General features: G+C 39.2%; 1 protein-coding gene across 4 annotated transcripts in view; it reads right to left on the bottom strand.

Annotated features, from left to right (window-relative positions):
• Window positions 1-2,674: 2,674 nt before the first annotated feature.
• CENPC (centromere protein C) overlaps window positions 2,675-22,943 on the bottom strand; it is a 28,162-nt gene continuing 7,893 nt past the window's right edge. The window contains exons 10-20 of one of the 4 annotated variants that reach the window (XM_088057021.1): window positions 22,529-22,567; window positions 21,239-21,309; window positions 20,149-20,217; window positions 18,282-18,386; window positions 17,526-17,624; window positions 14,830-14,928; window positions 14,402-14,556; window positions 13,886-13,976; window positions 12,530-12,599; window positions 6,067-6,142; window positions 2,675-2,942 (exon numbers count right to left, since the gene is read on the bottom strand). In XM_088057021.1, the coding sequence (XP_087913147.1) occupies window positions 6,076-6,142; window positions 12,530-12,599; window positions 13,886-13,976; window positions 14,402-14,556; window positions 14,830-14,928; window positions 17,526-17,624; window positions 18,282-18,386; window positions 20,149-20,217; window positions 21,239-21,309; window positions 22,529-22,567 (865 nt within the window). In that variant the 3' untranslated portion in view covers window positions 2,675-2,942; window positions 6,067-6,075. Of the gene's footprint in view, window positions 2,943-6,066; window positions 6,143-9,292; window positions 12,600-13,885; window positions 13,977-14,401; window positions 14,557-14,829; window positions 14,929-17,525; window positions 17,625-18,281; window positions 18,387-20,148; window positions 20,218-21,238; window positions 21,310-22,528; window positions 22,568-22,943 lie in introns of those variants that run through there. The other 3 variants (XM_088057024.1, XM_088057022.1, XM_088057023.1) reach the window with 3 other exon arrangements.

Raw genomic sequence — 22,943 nt, forward strand, 5'->3', positions numbered from 1 at the left:
AAATGGTAAAACCCAACATTGAGCTGCCAAAGACATGTAATAAATGTGATTTTTAATCTCTTCCACCACCACTGAACATGAAGCTTCCACGGCTGCTCCCCAATACAAGCATGTGTCTTTATGCCCACCAAGTGTCACTGCACAAGTAAACACACGAGCTCAGAACTGGCTTGGCAATCCCCAAGCAGTGACTCTGTGGCTTGTGGCACATGCCATGCCTAAAACTGGGCTACTGTATAAACACCAGCACCTTTGCTTGGTATGAGCCACAGGATATCCTACCTCCTCCTGCTGTGCAGTGGCAAAGGATGGATGACTGGGGTAATTTTTAAGACCTGCACTTTGCTTTCTATTCCCTAAGATAAAAAGATTTAAGTTGAATTTTTTCACATGCAAAAAAAATCCAGCCTCATCTTCTAATGTGTCCCCATGAACTGTGCACCTCCCCTGTTTATCACTCCTTATAGCTCCTCAAACTTGACCTTCCAGGGATACAACAAACTGCAAACAATACATCCATGTAACAGACAAAAAGGGTCCTTGCTTCCAAGAAGTTAATATTGGGTCACTGTGCAGGTTTTACTGGAACTGCCCTCCTTCTATGAAGTTATGGTTGAGTCTAACTGGCATAGGAAGGGCAAATGTTCTGATTCTTCCAGGTTAGGACAGGTAAAAAACAATCTTCTTGACTATCAAAATGCAGCACATGATCTATATGGTTATTGCTGCTTCTGTTTGATGCATTGGTTTGAGCCAATTAACAAGAAACTGTGAGACTGTTCTGAATGAGAGTATCTCCTAAACACTGCAAAGATAAGCAGTAACCATTCCACTTTCCTCATGTCAGACCACAAGCAAAAGAGCCCTGTCTGAGCAAGTCAGGGCAAGGACAGACTCCAGACCCAGGTCCTGCCTGGAGGGATCCTACAATGACCTATACAGCTGCTGAGCAGAACAGTGCTCAGGCTGCTCCAGGTCTGGGCTCTGGAAAGCACCAGCACCACCCTCCCCTTCCCAACCTGCACAGCCCAGGGACACAGGCACTGTGGATGGGTATGGGCTCACCCAGGTGCTCAGAAGCAGCCCCAGGAGGCTGAGCTGTAGAGCCAGGTTCTCTCCTCCTTCAGTGAATGATACTGGAACTGAGACAGGGCTTCAAGAACCATGAGAGCTGCAGCTGGGAATGCTGCTCCTCCAGCAAGGCTCTTGCCAGCAAAATGCTCACTATGGCTCCTGGGGCATAGCTGATGGGAATGAACGTTATAAACAGAGCTTCCATAACTTTCCAGGAGTGGAACACCTCTCTTGCACCCTTCTCTGCAAAGCTTATACAACAATATACTAACATTCATAGCATAGTATGCTGCTATTCAAGAGTATTTTTCCTCACCCTTTCACCACCAAAAATTGATTGGGTTCCAGAATTATTTTTAATACTCATCCAGACTCCTGAGTTTTAAATGCTGGACAACCTACAATATTCACCTTTTCATAGAAAACAGTGACTTCAGATGAGGCAAAGATGCTTTAGGAAAAAACAACCAACCACCACTACCAAAAAGGAACCCAACAGCCACCCAGCACTATGCATAGGACTCTTCAGTTCAATTTGGATATTAAATAATTCCTGGGGAGACCTACTTTTACTACCCACTGTAAGGAGTTTTGAGAAAATGAGCTCGTTGCTGTGGAATTAATAATAGATCTATGCAGACTGATATTCCCAGGAGATAAAGAGAAAGGGGAAAACATTAAAAACTGATGCTCCTGGCAAATGAAAAACCAATGGATCGTATTTTCCTTGAAGGGACGGGAGGTGTTTCTATTTTACTTGACTAGGCAAGATCTGTTCTCAGCATGTACCATCTCCAGCTAAATGGAAACACCTTGAAAATTTTGTAGAAAATGTGTAGTGTGTAAGTCATCACATACCAAATATGAAGAGCCCTGAATGATCACATACTGCAGCAGAATGTAGCTCTGATTATGATTTACTTGAAAACCAAAAGAATTCTGCACCATTCCAACCAGAAGTTTCTGTGTAAGTTTGGCAGGAACACCAGGGATTCAAACTGCAACCAAAGCCACTATCAACTCAGAACAGTGGTTTTCAAATCTCACCTCCATTCACATCTGGGGTTCAACAAGGCCAAGAGCTCAGGGGTGACCTTCTCACTCTCTACAACCACCTGGAAGGAGGCTATAGCCAGGTGAGTGTTGGTCTCTTCTCCCAAGTAACAGGCTGAGAGCAAATGACCTCAAGTTACACCAGGGGTGGTTTACATTGGATATCAGGAAAAGTTTCTTCACTGAAAGGGTGGTCAGGCACTGAAACAGGCTGCCCAGGGAAGTGGCATCACTTCCTGGAAGTATTTGAAAGACGTGGCACTTAGTGACATGATGGACTTGGAAGGACTGGGTTAATAGTTGAGCTGGATTGTCTTAAAGGTCCTTTCTAACCTTATGATTCTATGACTCTATCCTTCAAAAACTATTTTACTTTCAAACTGCCTTTGAATGTTTCAACAACTCCAAAGAAACAGTGAAACATTTCAGTTCATGACATCTTTGAAGCCACTCAAGATAACTCAGGTATTTATTAATAAGTATTTACAAGTCAACTCATGTAATTACTTGCATTTTTAAAACCACATGGAATGCTAGAAAATTGATTCTAAAATTATTTAAAAACAAATAAATCAAAACTGATTTGCATTACTTAATATTTATTGATACAAAAGAAAAGATAACTCATAACAAACTATGTATGTACCATTTACACTGAAGAAAGATCTTTAAGATCAATGAAACAACATGCCCCTAAAACTGGGGTGTCAGATGAAAATGTTCAATATTCTTTAAAACTCCTCTGCATTAGATGATCTTCAATTTGCAGGTAAAGTTATGGGGAAGAGGCGTCCAACAACGTATTTCTTGTTTCTCTAAATTATAAAAAAAACCAGCAATTAGTTCAAATTAACACAGTTAAAAATAGGCCTTTCTGTGCCATAATATTGGGGAGTTACTAGACAGTAGAGTGGAACAACTGCAAATTGTACTCACAGCAGCAAGGACATCCAAGCATTCACCTACTCCAGTGGCAAATCAATAAAAACATTAGTATCATTTCAATTATGCTCAAAAGAGCACATTAGCCTAATTTAATTTAACTAATAGTGGTCTCTGACAAATGTGCTCATCTGTGCAAAATCTGGAGCTGTCAAAGCCACACCTGGTTGTGGCACTGACACTTGCTCTCTGGGTATTTTCTTAAGCTATTTCAAATACGAAATCTATCTTATGAAGGACTAAGAGGCCTCAGAAGTTAATGTGCATGTAAGTTTCATGTTATTTTTATAAAGATCTTGTGTGTATTTTAATTCCCTTTAACTCAGGTTTACACAAATGGTTCACAATCTCTGGTCCGCAGTTCCAAAGGTCACAAAAAGCTGCTGAAAGTAGGGAAAATAATCAGGGACTAAAATGCTTGCTGAGAGAATAATATCTGATGCAATTCTCCGCATAAAGTGACAGCTGAGGACTGCTACTCCACATGTAGAGTTACATGGGAAAAGCAGACATTTGATAGCCTGGACTAAACAAGATGCTAAATTTTCAACTAGTTTAAAGCCCATGCAGAGAATAAAGACTGATGTTAAGACTTGCAAGTGAAACTAGTAAGCCACTATCAAAATAAATGTTTTGGGGTGTATGTGCAAAAAATTGTTAGCTAATTCACCCAAACTGAGCAGTGGGCTTCTCATCAAACCCAGATATGTGTCTGCTGTGGACGGGCTCCTCAGAGCCAAGACCAGAAAGGCGAGGTTAAAGCTGACACTTGTGACTCTACTTAATGTGCACATGCTGTCCTTCTGTGGAGAAAGGGATGGCAGTGGCTGTTCGGCAGTGGCTGGTGCTCAGGCACACCCCACACTCTTGGTGGCAATACTGGTGGGCAGCTGTGTGACACGGAAAAGACTGCTCTCCACATGAGGGGTACAGAAACAAGGGCCTTCCCAACGAAAGTGTGAACTAAACTTATAAAAGAGCAACTTCCATAGCACAGGTTGTAACTTCACAGGATGTCTGAGGTCAGAGATCCAAATGACTCTGGAAGTCATTCGATCCAACACTTCTGCTCAAGCACGACCATCGAGAGCCAGCTGCCCTGGATTTAGATAAGCTCTTTCCCCTCATACAAGCTTCTGTTTCCTGATCTCTTCTGTACCTCTTCTATACCTCTCTGCAGTAACCACAGCAGTAAGAATGAGGATGCCGAGTGTGTACACCAACACTCTGATGTGTTTTGCAAGTACACAATCCCACCCAGGGCACGAAGAATGGTAAAACAGAGATGACAGGATCTGAACTTTGTGGACAGAACTGTTCCACATGGAAGGGTATATCACATGTGCTTGGCCAGGTCTCAGCTCCATTTCCAAGGGAAATGTATGAACCCAATGCTGAGGGGCCACCCAACCTTCACAGCTCTTTTAGTCTAGACTACTTAGACATCGCAGAAACACTAAAATCCAGGATGATTACTTTCTCCTGGAATTTACCAGGAAAGTCAAGCAGCAACAGGGTGTGAGAGGGCACGTGAGAGAGCCATACCCACGCGTGCAGCAGTGGGCACACCTCTGTGCCAAAACCAGCTGGTGCCAGGCAGCATTCCCACAGGCAAGAGGAATGAAGATGTAAGAGCAGGTGAATGCCTGGACTAGCCTTGCCAATACAAAATCAGGGTATGGCATTGTGCCTAAGTGATGGCAGACACACATCAAGATTGTGCCAAGGCAAAAGAAGTCACCAGCACGCTGAATTAGTGCTCTAAGAGGAGCAAAAAGCACAATGTTACAGTGCTCCAGGGTAAGTCTGGCCACAGGGAATGGTGCTGGGATGAATTCTCCCAGCACTGCAGAGCCAGCCTCAACAGATGGATGAGGTTCAAGGGCAACCAAGTGGGCCTGAAGCAGTCTCAATTCTCCTTCTGCAGCCAGGAAAGCGGCAGATGATGACAATAACAAACACCTTGCCAGTGACATCCTAAGCCAACCTTCTTGGGATTAAAACTACACAAAAGTCTTTCAAAGAACAGAGGCCAAAAAATGCTTTGCATCACTTCTGAGGGTGAAAATTGGGAGCTATGCCAGGCCCTGTACAAAACTTGCAGGAGAGGTAGCAAAGGAACCTTCAGGCACAAGAACACCTCTGAAATAATTCAAACACCTGGAACTGAGCTAAAAAATTATTCATTCAATCTTGCAAGTGGCAAAAAGACGGAAAAGAAACCTTTGGTAAGGAAAATACATCCAAATAGGGCAGGAAATTAGTTTAGGCAGCAAGACAAAAAATGAAGGAGCAGATTGAAACTTGATGGAACAGCTGAGATGGAATAGCAGCAGGTGAACGCTTCATCCTGCAGCCTGTTCCAAGAGAAGGAAAAAAAAAAGAGACAAAAGTGCACCTTGGACAGATACTTCAAGAAGGCAACTGCCAACTCACATATAAAGACACAGTACATGACAGTAGCAGAATGTTCACATGGAATTTCATGAAGAAAAGGAAATTACTATCAACACTTCAATAAATACTTAAGGAGACCTCTCCACTGTAATTTCTGCAATAATTCAAGTTCTGTATATGAGAGGGGAAAAAAAAGGAAACACAAGTTTTTAGCCCATGCTAAGTCAAATAAATTAAGAGAGGTTTTGTACTTCATTACCATCACAGTTCAACAGAAATGAGCAAGGAGGGATGCAGGAAATCTGGGGCTTGCATCTCATCAGAGATAGCTTTGCTAACTTAAGAAGTTCTTCAGAAGAAAATTTAAAATATTTTCAGTAAAAACAATACTACTGTTGTAGGTTCCTCCTCTTTTTTTTCCCCCACCAAAACCCACAAATATATCATGCAGCATGAGTGCAGGACTGTGGGCTGACCCTGGCTAGATGCCAGGTGCCCACCACAGCCATTCTATCACTCTCCTCGCCCAGCTGGACAGGCGAGAGAAAATATGAGGAGCCATCTCCTGGGTTGAGATGAGGACAGGGAGAGATCACTCACCCATTACTGTCACAGGCTGCAGGGAATCTCAGCTCCAGTGCCTGGAGGACCTCGTTCCTGCTCCTTCTGCACTGACCTGGGTGTGGGCAGAGCTGTTTCTCTCACATATCCTCATTCCTCTCTTTTCCAGCAATAATTACTTCTGCACATACATTTTTCCATTCTTAAATGTTACCACAGAATAGTTACCACCAACTCTGGTGGGCTCAGCCTTGGCCAGTGGCAGGTTGGCATTGGACCTGTCTGGCATTGGCTCTGTCAGACACAGGGGAGCTGCTACTGGCTTCCCACAGAAGCCATCCCAGTAACCACCCCCCACCACTATCAAAACCTGGCTATACAAACCAAATACAAGGACATAAGCAGCAGAAGCCATTTCATGACAAGGTAATGATTCTGTGAACTTCAGTGGGGTGAGTAACTGAACAAAATGAAGGTATTCGAAATTCTGATAGTTCACTCCGTGTAATTTATTTGAAAGATTAAACAGGATGCCAACGTGGACTCAGTATGCCACAAAATGAAGAGGGAAATAAAGCAAACATTTAAAGTTAGTTTGTCTTTAAAACACAATGGGGCTTTTTCATTGTCTAAAATACTGTTCAAGTCTGGGAGCTGTGTTCTAATTTATAGCTGTAGCAACCTCTCTGCTTTACCTGTGAATTACCTTAAGAGTGCATAGTAAAGTTTAGTTGCTCATCAGGCAACTGTCTGCTTCTACTAAGAAAATCAGCCATAATAAAAGGCAGACAGCATTTGCTGGATGCAAAAAGGCCTCTGCAATTATCACTTAATTGTCCTTCATGGGCCAGTACTGGGAGTCTCATACTTTCCCCTTAAGGTTGCTCCCTTCTTCAGCACTTTTCTTAACTGTCTACTTAATTAGTCTTCCTTCCTGGGCTTAATTGTGAATTTGTTTTGATTAATTAGCCTCAGAGCTCACTTGGCACTAACTGAAATATAGGAGAAGCACTCCGTTTCTTCAGTGTATAGGCTACTGCATCCTAGGGGAGCCCCCTCTTTGTCAGCAATAAAATTTCAAGTTCAGATAGTGCTTGAAAAAAAACCTTTTTTGTAATTAACTTTCAATTCTTGTAATTACCCCCACTGTACTACAACACAAAAGTGTTGCTAACATAAAGAAAGGGTAAAATTCATTAAATTCAGGCCTCTTCTTCAGTGGATTATACATCAAGCTCATTAGCTGAACCCTGTAGTTTTAGATAAGATGACATAATGCTCTTAAATGCAAGTGATCAGATCACTACTAGAATCCCAAACCAGGAGTCTGGTTACCAGCAGAGACAACTGTGTCCTTGTGGCACAAACACCAGAAAACCTTCCCCATGTCAATCTTCTCAAAGTTATTGAGCTTCATTGAAAATGCTTTGCATAGCCTAGACCAGTCAGTCTGTAACACCTTTGAGCACTAGTATAGAGCTCTTAATTATGTTTACACCTCTCATATCACTCCTTTCCCCTCCCTCTTTATGGCACGTTGACTCCAGAAGACACCCTCATACAACAGCCAATAGACACCATTACCATGCATTTGCCATCTTGATCAATTCTCATTTCAGATATTGTTACTGAAAACACAGGAGAAGGCATCTTTAAACACCATCACAATGAAAATATATAATAAGCTAAATGAAATAATGTGTGTTAACAGCTATCATACCCATTTAATAAACTTCCTAAATATCTGTCAAGAGTACTGGAATTCTTCAGTTTTCAAATTTCAAAGTCCTTACCTATCAAGCTGCAAAGAGAAAAAAATCTTATCCTAGACATTAATATTTTTTCTGTGAACACTTTCAGACTTGTATCTCCAAAGTCAGGCTGACAAAGTAAACACTTTTTTTCTTCCAGCTCCTTGTTTCAACCACTATTGTTCTTGTGCTCCAAACAGGACTACAGGAATGCAAATCACCTGTGATTTTACAACCTTCTGTGTTGTACCTTTACTTGGGCACAGAAACTTAAATGAAGCAGATCAGAACAGGAGCTTTGTGAGTGGGCTTAAAAACACAGAGCAGCTCTACAGGCAAACCTTTTAACATATTCATTTTCTAATAATCTGCAGCCTACTGTTCTGACTGATGATCAACCATGTTTTCATCTTAGAACTGGGGACTCGCTTTGGTTGTCAAATCCTAACTAAAGCTCATCTATGCAACCCAAAATGTTTGCCTTTGAGATCTCTTCTGACTGTATTTGTGAACATGTGTGAAGTAACAGGATTCTGCCAAGGAAATGTATCAGCTTGGAAAAACTAAGATATTCAGTTACAACAGCTGTCAATACCATTAAAGAGGCATGGTCCATGCTCTTCAGTTAGATGTATCACCTGCAATCAATCACCTCTTAAAGTAAATCCTGTATTACAAAAGATATCATGCAGAGTCTATATAGTAGTGAAAATACAAGAAATATTCATATTGAAATGCCTTTTCAGCTGTTATGAAATGAGGAAATAGTTATTTTGGTTTATTGCATTCCCCAAACGTTAATTTTAAATCATCTGCAGATAACCAATTTAGTTGTGCACTTGAAAAATAGAAGAAGCTGTATATGTACCTCAACAGTTTGTTTTATTTGTCTTGTTTATTTTGTCTGTAATTACTCAGCTCACAGTCTCCTATTTTATGTTTACAGAGTTGTACAAATAAGGATGTGCATACACATCTGACTGTTCTGCAATCATTCTTCTGCTAATTTAAGCTTCAAAAAGCTTTGTTTAGTAAAACAGGAACAGCTTTTTAACCAAATGAAACTACAAAAAGATAGATTTGCAAAACCTACTAACCTATAATTTTTTTGAAGGGAGCCAAAGCTTTCAAAACTCTAACTTTTTGTTGTGGCATTTGTTGTGGTTAACTTCTCAGTTAAGCTTCTTAAAACAAGCTCCTGGATGTTACCATAGTACCTGCTATAGAACACATGAACCTATTATAAACATGGAGCTGAAATATGTGACTGGGCTTTTGTTTCCAGTTCTCTCAATTACTGTTGATAAAAAGCAATTAATATTTATTACAATAAATAATATTAATAATAATAATAATAGTTAATAATTCAATAATCCATTTATTATTTTATTATTTAATAAAAATACTGAAACAGGGATATTGACTAGGATATCAGTATGTATCCTCTAGGAACAGTAAGTGTATCTCACAGACAACAGAAAAGGCCATATGTCTTTCAAGACAAAGATCCCAACTTCACAATGGGTAACACTGGCTAACCAACTTCAGCCTAGCTCCACAAACACCTGGCTAAACCACAGTAGCCAGTGGAAGCGAGATTACTCAGCAGAGCAGAAAACAGGCTGGCAAACAGAAACACACATACGCAGGAAGAACACTAACATCTCACATTTCAGAAAAGGCTTATTTCTTTGCAATATCCTATTTGGCCTGCTGTATACAAAAATGTAGAAAGCAGGAACCAAAACAAGACCAGGCAGAGGTGAAACATCAGCTGCTGCTTCTGACTATCAATTGATTATTGATTGACACACTGCACAACTCATCAGCCATAGGAGTCCTGGCACTCAGAACATTCTCCTGTACCTCCTCACACTATCTTTAGGCTAATGACACAGCAGCAAATTTCTAACAAGGGCCAAGTTGAAGAAAAAAATTTGAAATTCAATCCAGACCAACAGTGAACAATCCAGGTCCTGCTGTGCACTAATGTTTTAAAGAACAACTTTGTGCAAGTGGCTGCAACAAGTACAACATCCACATAACTGAATGAACTTAGCAACGTTCAGTAGTTAAGTCCTACTGTGAATAGCAACTGACTTACATCTTGCAAGAGAATTCAACTAAATTTATCTCCACCTGTAACACACTGTTCTTCCTGCATTCCAAAAACCAGACCCTAACGAGCAGAGTCCAGCAAAGGACTAAGAGCTATACTTTGAGCCCCATCTACTGACAAATAGTAGAATTGCTGCTAAACCAGAGCAATAGTCCAGGAAACATCCCTTGGCAAACTTGAGACTGCTTCTTAAGTAAACCACAAACATATTCAGATGTATTCCAGCTACAAAATGTACACAAGACATTTATCTCAAGAAACCAACCAGTCAGAGACAAACAAAACCATCCAGCCTAAAAAGTGACATACTTTACCAAATCTGCCCTGTTCTCTTGGCACTCCCAGCCACAGAATCATGAAAACACAAACAGGCATGCTAACCTGAAACCTGCATTTGAATATCTGCACTTTCCAGCCTGTGTCAGGAAAAGGTTTGCACACATTAATTCTGCTTAAGAAAGCATTCTGAAGGACTTATTTCTCTTGACCCAAAAGAAAACCCACTCATGACCTTGCTGCCAAGTTGCAGTGGGCAAAGACACATCAGTGCCTGATATGATACGAGTCATGTCATCACTTGTCATCCCATCCCACCAAATGAAAACATATCTCTGGCAAGCAGCAGCCTACTGAGCTCTACCACACCATCCACCCACACTCTCCTTTAGGACCAGGAGCTCTGTAGTCCATCCACATAAGTTACCTACATTAATCCCTTAAGTATCCATCCTTCTGCTACCCAATCTGCAGACAGGTAACACAAAAAAGAATTTGCAGGGTATTCTTGTTCAGAACTCCCTGGCCATTAACACAACTGAAAATTTTTCTTGTTCTGATTTTCAACTGGAACCAATTTGCTGCTGGGATCAGAGACATCACATCCATGGCCTGACCACTGGGAGACCTGCTTATGTTAGAAGCAGAGTCTTTGGTTTAATCCTAGCCCTGTACTTTTTCCAAGTGGCAAAGTTCCAGATCTCTGCAGGTCTGAGGAGTTGAAAGACTTAAAAACTAAACGTTTTAGTGGGTGGGATCCCCTCAAGCAGCGAGACTGCATGTGTGCCCATCTGGTAGCTGGTATGGCTCCAGCTCAGGAAGGACATTATTTGAATCTTACTGACCTTGAAGAGACAAACCCAAGCCCAAAATTTAGAAAAGTTGCCAACATGAAATTTTTATCTAATAACTAAATGACTTTTTTCCTTTTTAACTCTTAAACTGCTTACAAAAAGTTGAGGCTGGAAAAAAAATTACTTTCTGTGCAGTCTGAACTCTGACAGAAATTAGTTTGTTTCAAGACAGAACTAAATGGCAACAGGCATGTTCCCGTTTCATCTTCTCAGAGCTACACGTGACTTAGCCATGAATGAAAAGACAGCACACAACTTCTACCAAGTATTTCCACTGTCAGTCTATACATGCACTAACCATAGGAACTACTGCTTGAAAGAGAATGACAGGAAGTATTAGCTCAAATTCCCCAGTCCAAAGGATCTTTCACAGAGGCATGGTAATCTTGGTGTCCAAGCCCTTTCACAGGCACAGGAAGTTAGCTGACAGCTAAAAGCCGATTCCTCTTTCCTACTTTAATGAATACTCTAGATTTTGCATAAAGATCATGGCCAAGACTGGTTACAAGGTTAGTGTTCCATCCTCAAGTCCTTAGAAGTTCACAATTCCAATTCAATTTTCCTTATCTCTTTCTCTTCAAGGATAGCAATGACCAGAGAGAGAAAGCAGCATACAAGAACAGCTGTAGTTTATCCTTATCTTCAGCCAGAAGGAACCTTGAAGAGTTTGGGAGACAAATGCTATGTATACCATCTGCTGTCTAGACTTAGCTTCTGGAGTATACAGTATAATTACAGCTTTCCCAAAGGTCCTCATTATTATCCAGGAACACAGCAAGCAAATCAAAAGGAGATATTAAAGTAATACATTTGGCAATGACCTATCACTGTTACACAAAATAAAGCTATCAACAATGTTCAGAGCTAATCAGGCCATAGCTTCCACACAAAAGACACAACTGATAAGCTCCTACTTAAGAGCTCCTATTTTCCTATTCAGATTGGAGGCACTAATCATCCAGCTGCCAGACAAGGAAGGGGTGCCTGTCGTTAACATATGAGAAGGCAGCTGGACCCCAGCACAGCAGCCTTGCAGCAGCCCATCTCCTAGACAACAATTACTGGAATGCAAACAGCAGGTTTGTCATTTAAACAGAGATTATTCTAAGCAGGTTGCACCAGGCAGTCGTTAAGACTATCTATCAGACGTTAGCTGAAGATGCCAACGTTTTTTCAAGTGCTAAGCATCTTTAGGGAGATTAAGCATATTGATACAATTTGGAACAACAAATATACCCACACATTTCATACTTTTATCTTTCTAACACTGGATGGCACAAGAACAGTAATTGATGCAGAGCAAGGCCCTTCACTATGTCATTTCAGTTTGACAGCAAATTACCAATGTTCTTCTGGGTTTTTTTCCTCAACTCTTCTTACGTTGATTCAGCTGCTCTGTATTCAGTTGTAATGTTAGGGTGGGCCAACTCAAACATTTCTGTACAGAACATTAAAAAAATTGACAAGTATTTAAGCAAACTTCTTTGCAGAAAGTTCTTCACCTGTCTTTGAGTTGTGTGAAGAGAAGAACGCTTTCCTCATTCAGAAGATTACGTATGTTATATCCATTTCCTACAAATAAAAACAGAGGAAGTTTTCCTTAGGAGCCGCTGGCAATTTTTGAAGTCCTGTCTTGTCTTCAGCCAATTATAGTTTTATTTTATATATTTTAACAGAAGGAATATTAGCTTTTAGTCTAGGATGCCACTCTTACAGGCAGGTTAGTGCATTTCAAAGAGATGACAAGGAATACAGCTAGTGTCATCTACTTTGATTTTCACACTAGCATGACCACAAAATAGAATTATCTCATAGGTCCTGAGATAACGGACCTGGGAATGAGCCATGAATCCTCACACTCACATACAGCCACACGATGAATTACAGGGATCACCTGCCACAAACACTGCATTGCCCATCCAGCCATACTGAGACTGGCCATCAGGAAGCAGGGAAGAATGAAGTGTAGATCCTTATGGTCATACAAAACTTACAGCATTTTATATAATCTGCTTTCCTAAAAAGCAAATGACAAAATTGTCTCTGCAGACCCACTAGACTTTTAAGATTGAAACGCCAAAAGGCAGCTTTAAAGCACCAAGCATTAATTGAGCAATGATTGTTCAGTCAGGACACTGTGCTGAAAAGTTAACAGGGAAAAAAAGGGCTAATTCCTCATTTTCTAAATATAAGCCTTTCCACAAGAAAGCTGTACAAAAGCTCTCTACAGCTTCATGAACAGCCTGCTTTAACACTACTATGAAATCTCTGGACCAGTGCTTTAATCCACTGATGAGCAGCCTCCTATATGGAATTCATGCCACTTTTATATCAGAAGGACAAAATCATGTCTTTAAATTCTCAAAAAAAAATATGAATTTACAACCTATTCAACAAGGTAGTTTGAACCTTCTATATATAAGTACAAAGCACAAAATGGTGCTTTGGTGCTATGGTGAACTGATCCAAACGGATTTTCATAATTTAACATAGGAAAAAAGCAGCAAGCATATGGTGACGGAAACAATTATATTAATTACTAGTAACATTAGGCTGTCTGTGATGTTTCCTTAACATTACAGCTAGCGACAGAACCAGAATAACAAGAGAAATTTACTCTTAGAACTTGGTAGTGTCATCAAAACTTTGAGGCCAACTCACACAAACAAGCGGTATGTGTACCCCTGCATTCAACCATTAGATCATCAACCCATGTCCAGTGTTGTGTCACATTCCATTCTTCATCACCCTGTACTGTCCCATTCTCGATTCAACCATTCTGTCTGTTTTTGGTTCTTAGCATGCCAATTTAGTCTCCTGCACCTCCCAACAAATGGGTTTTAAACACGTGCACTCACCCGCTGGAACATAGAAGCAGTCTCCTGCAGTCAGGTAATACGATGCCTTATGTAATGTTACAATAACTTTGCCATGGATAATATAGAAAGCCTTAATGTAAGCCAAAGGGTTTTAAGGTTAGCAACATTTAAGAAAGGTATTTAAGATAACACTTGCATACACATAACAAAGACAAACCCCCAAATTGACCAGCAGAGCTGCAATCCCTTTTCCCCATACTGATGAAAAATAAGATGCACAACTCAAAAGGGGGATGGAGTCCTGTTTTATTTTTATGGTATTTCTATCTTGCCTGCAAGATCTAGAAATTAGGAGCACATGGTGGACATACAGATTTAATACAAAGCAAAGCAGGACAATGTGCATGTAAAGTGCCTTCAGCAAACAATTCATTATTGTTTGTTTATTTTAGGGGGTGGGGGAACCTCTCAACTTCATATGTTACTTCCAACAGCCCCAAGAGATCTTCTGTTTACAAAATCCATTTTATAAAAAGTTTTAAAAAGCACACTTACGATTGTATCCATGTGGACAAACTGGTGCCCTTTTTCTTTATATGGTTTCAGAATCAATCTACCAGTTGCAAAAAGAGATGTATTCAAATTTTTGTATATTTCTACTGCTTCATCTTTGAAGAAGTAAGTGTGACTGCTTGCAGTGTTTATACAATCTACAAAAAATGTCCAGGAGATTAACATTAGTGCTACCACATAATTATTCTTGTTACATGCTCAGTGCCATACATATTGTTTCAGTGCAACACCTCCAAAAGCTAGACTGAATATTTAGCTGAAAAATCAGAACACTTCTTGTGTCTCCCTCAGAACTTTCTCCAGAAGAGCAATGATATTTCAAAACTTCATCTTTTTATGCCCAATGTGGCATGAACATTTTTTTTCTTATAAGTCTACATAATTCAGGAAGTCACATCCATTCAACTCACCTACACACACTTCCTTATTTGTTACTGGGTCCAGTACAATGGCTGGCTTAGACGCATCAGCTAGGCTGTGGTCCAAACTTGCAGGTATCTCTCTTCCATCTGAGGATACAAGGAAACCAAAACAAAACCAGAAAAGTAATCAATATAGATTTTAAAAAGTTAATCATTTAACCACAACTTTTCCACAATTCTAATGTCACACATTAAGTACTTAAATTTTCTTTAATAAGTGACTAAATAGACTCTTTCTTCAAATAAAGAAAATCATCCATAAAAAATCTTTGAAAATGTCTTTTTCATGGAAATAGTATCTGTGTGTAATAGATGAACACTCTAAATCCTAAGGAATTTCCCAGGGAAATGCCAACTATTTATCCTATGCTATTAACAACGGTATTTACTCAAAACTAAACTCTATGTTTTGAGAAAAGTGTTTTTCTAGCAACAGATGCTGAGAGAATACGAAATACACGATGAAGTGTGAAGAACAAGTGTTTTTGTTCAACCTATTGTTGATGGGCATCAGGAGACTTCAGGGAGAAAACATTCAAAAGATAAGCACATGTCCAATTTTCCTTTTCTCAAGAAATAACATTACAGGACATCTCACTGTAAGCTGTAAATCTGAGAACTATTGCTATAATAAAAAGGATTTTTCCAGAGAAAGAAATAGCCTAAGAATTTATGACAATGCTATGCTTTTCAAACAGAAAAGAGATGCTTTAGAATGTTCACAGCAGAATAAACATCCCAAAGCTCTCTTGCAGAATTCTCTTAAGCAGACAATTTTAGCTCTACAGTGCACAGGAAATTTCTTTAAACACAGACAGAAGCAGCATGCTAAAGGGAAGCTATAGCACTTTGTAGGCACTCATGGCAGCTTAAATACTCTTACAGCAAGACAATCAGAGGGAGGAAGATACTGTGTTTGAACAGCTTTGTTCCAACATAACCATCTCTCTATAAAAAGAAGCAGCAACAGGTGTTAACAGGTGTTAACTCTATAGCTATAAAACCAGAATTTTTATCGTATCAGTAACATTTAAGAATTTGTGCTAGAAATTTTACTTGGCTGACAGGCCTTACACGCATCACTAAGACTTAAGGATGTGAGTGAGAGACTATCTCTGAGGATAAATGTCTGGCACAGAGGAAATCAATCACTTCTGGAAGACAGTTCAAAGGCACTTGAAGCAACCAATAGTTCTTGTACGACTTTATGAACAGTCACTACCAGTTCAGGTTCTCATGGGCTGCAAATGATTTATATTACAATATAAACTGTATTCAGATCAAATATTGATCTAGACCAGGGTCCTGTCTCCCATCACTGGCCCAAAGCAGGTATTCCTTCCATTCTCCAAAATGCCATAAAAATATACTGACACTTCAGTGGAATACTTTCCACCTCTAACCTGAATCTCACACACTTTATTTAGAGCCATTAACCCTCCTGTTAAGTCTCCTGTTAATATATCTGGTTCTTGTCATGAAACTATATAAATATTTTTATGCACAATACTCTGGGCAGGAAGCACACAGTGAGAATGACCACCTTATTTTGCTGAATAACTCAGCTCTCACTGTCTTCCTTCCACACCTTCTAGTTCTTGTGTTTAAAAAAACAAGCAGAAAACCCTAACAAGACCATTTACTTCTATTTCCTTTCTCCATGTCACACGATTTCAGAGGTCTTTTTTAAACCATTTCCTTAGAGGCCTCCATAGTATTCTCTTCAAGGCTGAGGAGTCTTCACTACAGAAGTCCTTCTAGGTTTTAGATGAGCTTTCCCTAAACCTTCTCTAGTCCTACCACTTTCTTTTTGAGGTAAGGAATGAAATTTACATGAAACACATGTAAAATCAGAAATTGGCACCAACAGTAATTGTTTTCTTCCTTATTTCTCTGATGATTATGTCAGTCCTGATTAGTTTAGTGCTAGAACCATATGGCATTTTCCATGTTTGTTAGCACTTGTTTTATTAGTTCTGTAGCTTCACAGAGAAATGTTTCAGTTTCAAACAAAAGCTCTAGACAGTCCCCAAAAAGAAAGGCTCTTTAGCATTAAAACATCTTCCAGAGAGCACAGCAAAAATAATTTGGCTTTTGGACTTTGACTCTCTTTTCTGAGAACTACTTACATATTTATTATTTACTGGCCAGAGAGTTTGTGTTTAAACATAGATTTATTGTCCACTTTTAACCATTTTATGCACTGTTCTTAAAGCTCTCTCTTCACCTACCATGCTGTGGTTTTGTATTTAAACTATAACAGCTTGAAACCCTACTAACACTCTCCACTGTGTTTTTAGATGTGTCATTACAGGTATCAGCAAAATGCCTACAAGTTTTTATACCTTAAGTGTGCACACTAGCATCTGATCTGAACACAAACTAAGTACAGTTTAGTTTCTTCAGCCCCTGCTTTAAAGGCACAATAGCACTTCTGGGTATGTCCAGCATTTCTTTCTTTCATATGCTGAGAAGTGAACAATTTTACAAGAAGAATGTACAGCATTGCTATAGATCCAGTAGGAGCAGGTTCTTCCTCATCAGATTGTATTAATAAATTATGTTATAAAACTATTTTCACCCAGAGAGAGAATTGAGTGTTTACAGGAAGAAAATCTTAGAGTAGTAGAGCATTTGATTAAAGAGACTTCCAAGTATCTGAAGGAAAAAAGACTGTGTCCTACTTGTGTTATCTCTTTTCTGCTTGGGACAATCCTTCCTCCTTTTACTCGTTCTGAGAGGTTTAGTTTCTGGATGCACTAGCCCACTAATCACAAGCCCTCCTGAAACAAAAGGAAGTTAAACAAAGTTCACTAACTCATACTAAATTTAAGAGAATGCAAACTTGCACAACCAATCAGCATTTCAATTGAGAATACATTTCCTTGATGCTGAATTTTTCAGATCCCTTTAGAAAGCCAGAACAAACAAAAAAGCTTTTCAACATTAAGTACTTTGGAGTGCAATGCAACTTGAGATATTTATAATAAAAAATTCCTGAGAACAAGATCTATTTTCTCACTTAGGTTATTTAACACTGAGACTATAAAATGTTATAGTATCTGCTCTGGAAAACAATCCTCCCACAAAAAGAAATGCTTCAACGAATGATCCAGTTGATTGCCTTTTTCCAGTATCATACACAATCTCTGACTTAAGAAACCCATGAGTACAGAGAAATTGTTCTGTTCTTCCCTCAAAAATGAAGGTAAAAGTACTTAACATGCTCTGCTGATATTATTTTCAGCTGACACAGGGGTGTCAGAACAGAAGAAAACTACATGGAAAGATGACTAAGTAACTGGAGCCCACAAATAGTCTTTTTTTAACAAGTTACCCATTAGTAAGCATCTCAAAGCCTGCACAGCACAAGATCAACTCACAGATTTGTCTCTTCTGCTCTATCAAAAGGAAGCAAATAGATATTTTGCAACTAATACCTGACGACTTCATAGTATAGTTTATGCGCTCGCCTCTCCAATATTCCAGAGGTCTCAGCCGTATCCTTTTTGTCCGACGAACATTAGGTGTGTTGGAAGGCATTACTGATTTGAAGGATGAAGTAATTCACATTAAGTAGGAAAGCAAAATTCAGACACAGAAAACATTAAATATTCTTTCCTCCTGTTCTGTACCACAAGAGGGTCAGCACTTTCTAGCTGATATATTTATCACATTGCTATCACAGTAAGAAAATAGGAATCAAGTATTGCCAAATCCCTTCTTCTGCATACATCAGTATTTTACCCTCCTTTTTCTTAAACAATCACCACCCTGACTTGGTATAAGATTCCGTTCTATGTATCTTCGTGAACCACTCATACACAGACTTTAGGAGCTCAAGTCCTAGGACACCAAACATGCTACACCTGTGAAGACAAAGCTCTCAACAAAGACTAAGAACCCTGCCTGAATCTGAGGGACTTCATTTGCAACCATGAAAGGCACTGCCTCAGTTATGGCAAGGGGAAGGTAACAGAGACTGCATAAGTACATCCTTCTCTTCCAGATTCAGATGTCCTGTTTCCAGAGTCCAGAAAAGCAGAACTTTTGCAACAAGAAACTCACACATTTCCATGATTTCTCAAATATTTATCTTCAGATGTACTAATCACACAGTCTCAACTTTCAAGTTGTGTAAGCTGCCATATATGACTACAGTATGATATTTTAGTGTTTGTAAGAAAGAGTAAAAGCCCCTTCAGATCTCAGAGCAAATTAAATGAGACTATTGAAATGTTAAAAATAGTAAATACGAAACAGTTGCTGAAACAGTTTTTGAAGGGAGACAAGTGTTGTGTATAAAATAATAATGAAGCCAATAAAAAACACCCACAATGTAAAGCAGATAAACATGGGACTACAACGGATTGCATGTTCATTGCTCCATCCTATCCAGACTCAGACCACCACAGAAGTCAGGTTATTTGCACCCTCAGTTTTACTGCATAAAATCAATTCAATCTCTTACTGTTCTCACTGAAAAGAAAGAGTTATCCTGACTCTTTTTTTAGAATTTATTTTAGGATTATATTCAGTGCAGGTGTGCAGCTGCAGTGCCAGCTGAAGATTGAGCTCTGGGTGGGAGCCTCAGGCAAGAGGTCATGAACCAATGCTGACCCTTTGAACAACAAGGGGCACAGGGACCTGTGGCACAGCCACCAGACACTCGGGGACACAGCAGGAGCCAAGGACTCAGCTGGAAGGACCAGTAGGACCCCAGACTGCTGAGGACATGGAACGTGTGAGGGTACAAAAGCCCAGATAGTAATTTATTCTAGTTTAAGCTGTTATTCCATTGCTACAACATAAAATTACTTAAAGGAACCAGAGGTCTGAAAGTCTTCTACGGGAAACCCAGGGTCCAGCCAGCAAGGAAACCTTGTCTGGCTGTGTAGGGAGTCAAATGGGGCACCTGTCAGGGCACTGGACCCAACCACCATAAAGGGGTTTCAGTCTCAGGCCTTAAAAATCTGTGGTAGTGGGCGCATGGATGCCCAAGTGGCTCCAGGATGGTCAGATCTGCAAGTTTCCTTAACACAATATCATGAAAAGCAGAATTGTGGCAGTTAGAAAGACAATTGCTGAATAGAGAAATAAAAAAAAGAAACACCAGAAGTTTTAAGAAATAACTTAAAAATTAAGAGAAGGGCTATACCTGAAGAAATAGCAAACCCTATTTGTAAATACTTATGAACAGATGAACCCATTTCTAGGTGTTTGCCTGTGTCTCCTTCAGCAACATTTACATCGAGTTGAAAATGTATTTGCATTTACACACATTATGATATTTTAAAATAATCTTACCTATTTTATGCCTTGCTATTTCGTCTGACAACAGATGTTTTAATTTGTAATTCAAATCTTCAGAATTATCTGAAAATACATTCAAAAACCCCACCCCATTTATTATTCCTGACTTTTATTCAATATGCCAACTAGAAACAACCAAAAGTAACACAAACAGAAGTCCCAAGGATAGTGCTTCCACTAATACTTTTTACTTAAATAAACATATATGAAATCCAGTGTAGATAAACAGTATCTGTAATTAGTTTTAAACAGAGTAAACTTAAAAATTACTTAAAAACTATATATTCAAGTAAATACTCCTCATACCTATCCCTCTTGATAAAGTGAACATTGACAATATAAACTATACACATAATTTTATTGATCAAAGTGCAAGGTCATTCAGATTTATATGACTCAAACAAATTTAGAACAAATTTTTTACCAGAACACGCACAAAACTCGATATCTGAAGAAAGCATTGCATGAACTAATAACATTCACCTGGCTTTGAAACACAAAGTAAAAGATTTTGTATCTCCAGTGCTCATGTTCATTATGACATGTGCAACTAGTGTAGTGAAACTTAAAACTGAAACCAAACAAATAATAATAGCCCTCCCCACACAAAAACCCCCAAACACAAAACCAAACTGAACAACTAACAAAAAAAACAAAACCCTAACACAACAAAGGAAACAAGAAAAACACAAAAAACCCAAAACAAACAAACAAACAACCCCCTCGCCCCACCAAAAATAAACACCAAACCATAGAATTGTTTGGCCCACAGGTTTGCCTGAAGTGACTGCATACAGAACCATCACATGGCAACACATCAAACTGGAAGTATTTTGGAAGGAATAATTTTATCTTGGTAAGCATGATGCCCAACCATGGAGGGCTGTGGTCTCCCAAAGCTAACAACATAAAGCTGGCATGCTGTACTACACAGTTGGGCAGAAATGTAACCTCTGCCAATAAAATCTGCATTTCTTGTTCTGGACAATCTGAATACAACAGAAATTACTGAACTGTCAGTTACAGTTTAGAAGTTTAAGAAGCTTATATTAAAAATGCAAGGAAATACCAATTTAAATATTACCTGAAGATGCATCCTGTTCAGGAGATTTTGTGCTGGAAGCAAATTTATCACTATCTTCTAGAACAGGCCCACTGCAATGGAAAAAAAAAATACACCTGCTTGAACATGTTAAGTGTCAAAGGAACATTACAGCACTACCAAGAATAACAATTTTTTTTCCGATCATGTGGGCTGGATTTCATTTTGCTTTTAAACAAGTCTATACCAATTAGACACTGAAGCAAATGACTACTCCTTAGAAATCACAGGTCAGAAGTTCACGAACTACTCCTCTACTCAATCATCAGGCAGGCAATGAGTCTTCACACCTCCTCTCTAAAGAGGTTTCCTAAACTTTTTCCTTTTTCTCCATTCCAGAACAGAATCCTCACCTCTGTAGTATTACCTTAGAAACAATTTTCAATATACCATAATTATGGAAGTGCTTTAAAGAGCTGCTTTGGATACTCTAAGGAAAGGAGGGTAAAACAGCTTTTAATATGCAGTCTGTCATGAAATCTGCCCCATAAAATGGCAACAATTTACACATATAGCTCCAACAGAAATTCTCTAGCAATCAAGCCACTTGCAACAGAACTTCTCCTACAGCCTTAGCATCAGTACCCTTGACCCTCCTTCCTTCCCCTCTGAGGCTATGCTTCACTGCTTTTACTGTGCCAGTGAAGTTCAGCTGTTATCCACCTCAACTCCAAAATATGCATTTCAATTACCTAGGTTAGCAAACCAACACTACAAATTTGTCAAAGTCAGTCTGCAATAGGTTCCCTTAGAATTAAAGCCCCAAACATTTTCCATAGAATGACTGCATAAGAATTTAATAAATTCACAGACTGACACTTCTGTTTGCTTTGTTATTAAGTTCCCACCTCATAGAAGGGGAAGATACATGCCTATATATGTGCACAAAGAGTTTGGATTGCAGATATGAGTTCTATACCCCACTTGACATCAATTTTATTAGTGCAACTGTCATTAGTTCCAGGAGCACTGGCCCTTCTGTTCAAAAATTACACACTAATGTGGAAGCAAGCCTCAAAGGAAAGAAATCCCCAAAGGCAAGAAGCTTATTATGACCCTTTATTCATGACAGGAAGAATAACTATATTACTTTATCAACTGTATTAGCACAGTATTTAAATCCCTCAAGCACAAATCAGAATTCTGTTCTACTCAGTGTTTCACTAGTAGGGCACAGAACACAGCAGCCGCACCAGCTGCCCAGTTTCAGGAGGTCTCAGTGGGGCAGAAGTAGGATTAAACTAACATTTTTCAGACAACTCAGGAAATTACCTTTCACAACTCACAACCTTCCCAGCTACAAAGGAACCCCTAGAAAACAAAAAATTATTCTTATTACATTTGGTGTTAAGTAAACTTAATGAAAGGTACCTGTAGGTCAATAATTTTACATCCTGAACAAAACTATAGAAAAGACATTAAAAAAAATGAAAAAGCAATGGATTATAAACCACATTTTAGACCACCTGAACTTAGTCTTTAGATTGACAAAAATAAACATAGCTGAAGAATTAAATGCTGTATTTTCTAAATTTAGTTTTAAAAAGGAACAAACTTGACAGTGAAGTTATTCCATGGGTGTTGGAGTTGTGCTAAACTAGATCTGCTATGCAAGCCTCACAAGAAAATTTAACTAGAACAAGTTTCCTCATGTAGGAGACACTAAATATGGCACCCAGCCCTGAGA

This window comes from Pseudopodoces humilis, chromosome 6, assembly GCF_049639895.1.
Source record: "Pseudopodoces humilis isolate 2021_Gansu_Grassland_sample_001 chromosome 6, ASM4963989v1, whole genome shotgun sequence".
Classification (NCBI taxonomy): Eukaryota; Metazoa; Chordata; class Aves; order Passeriformes; family Paridae; genus Pseudopodoces; species Pseudopodoces humilis.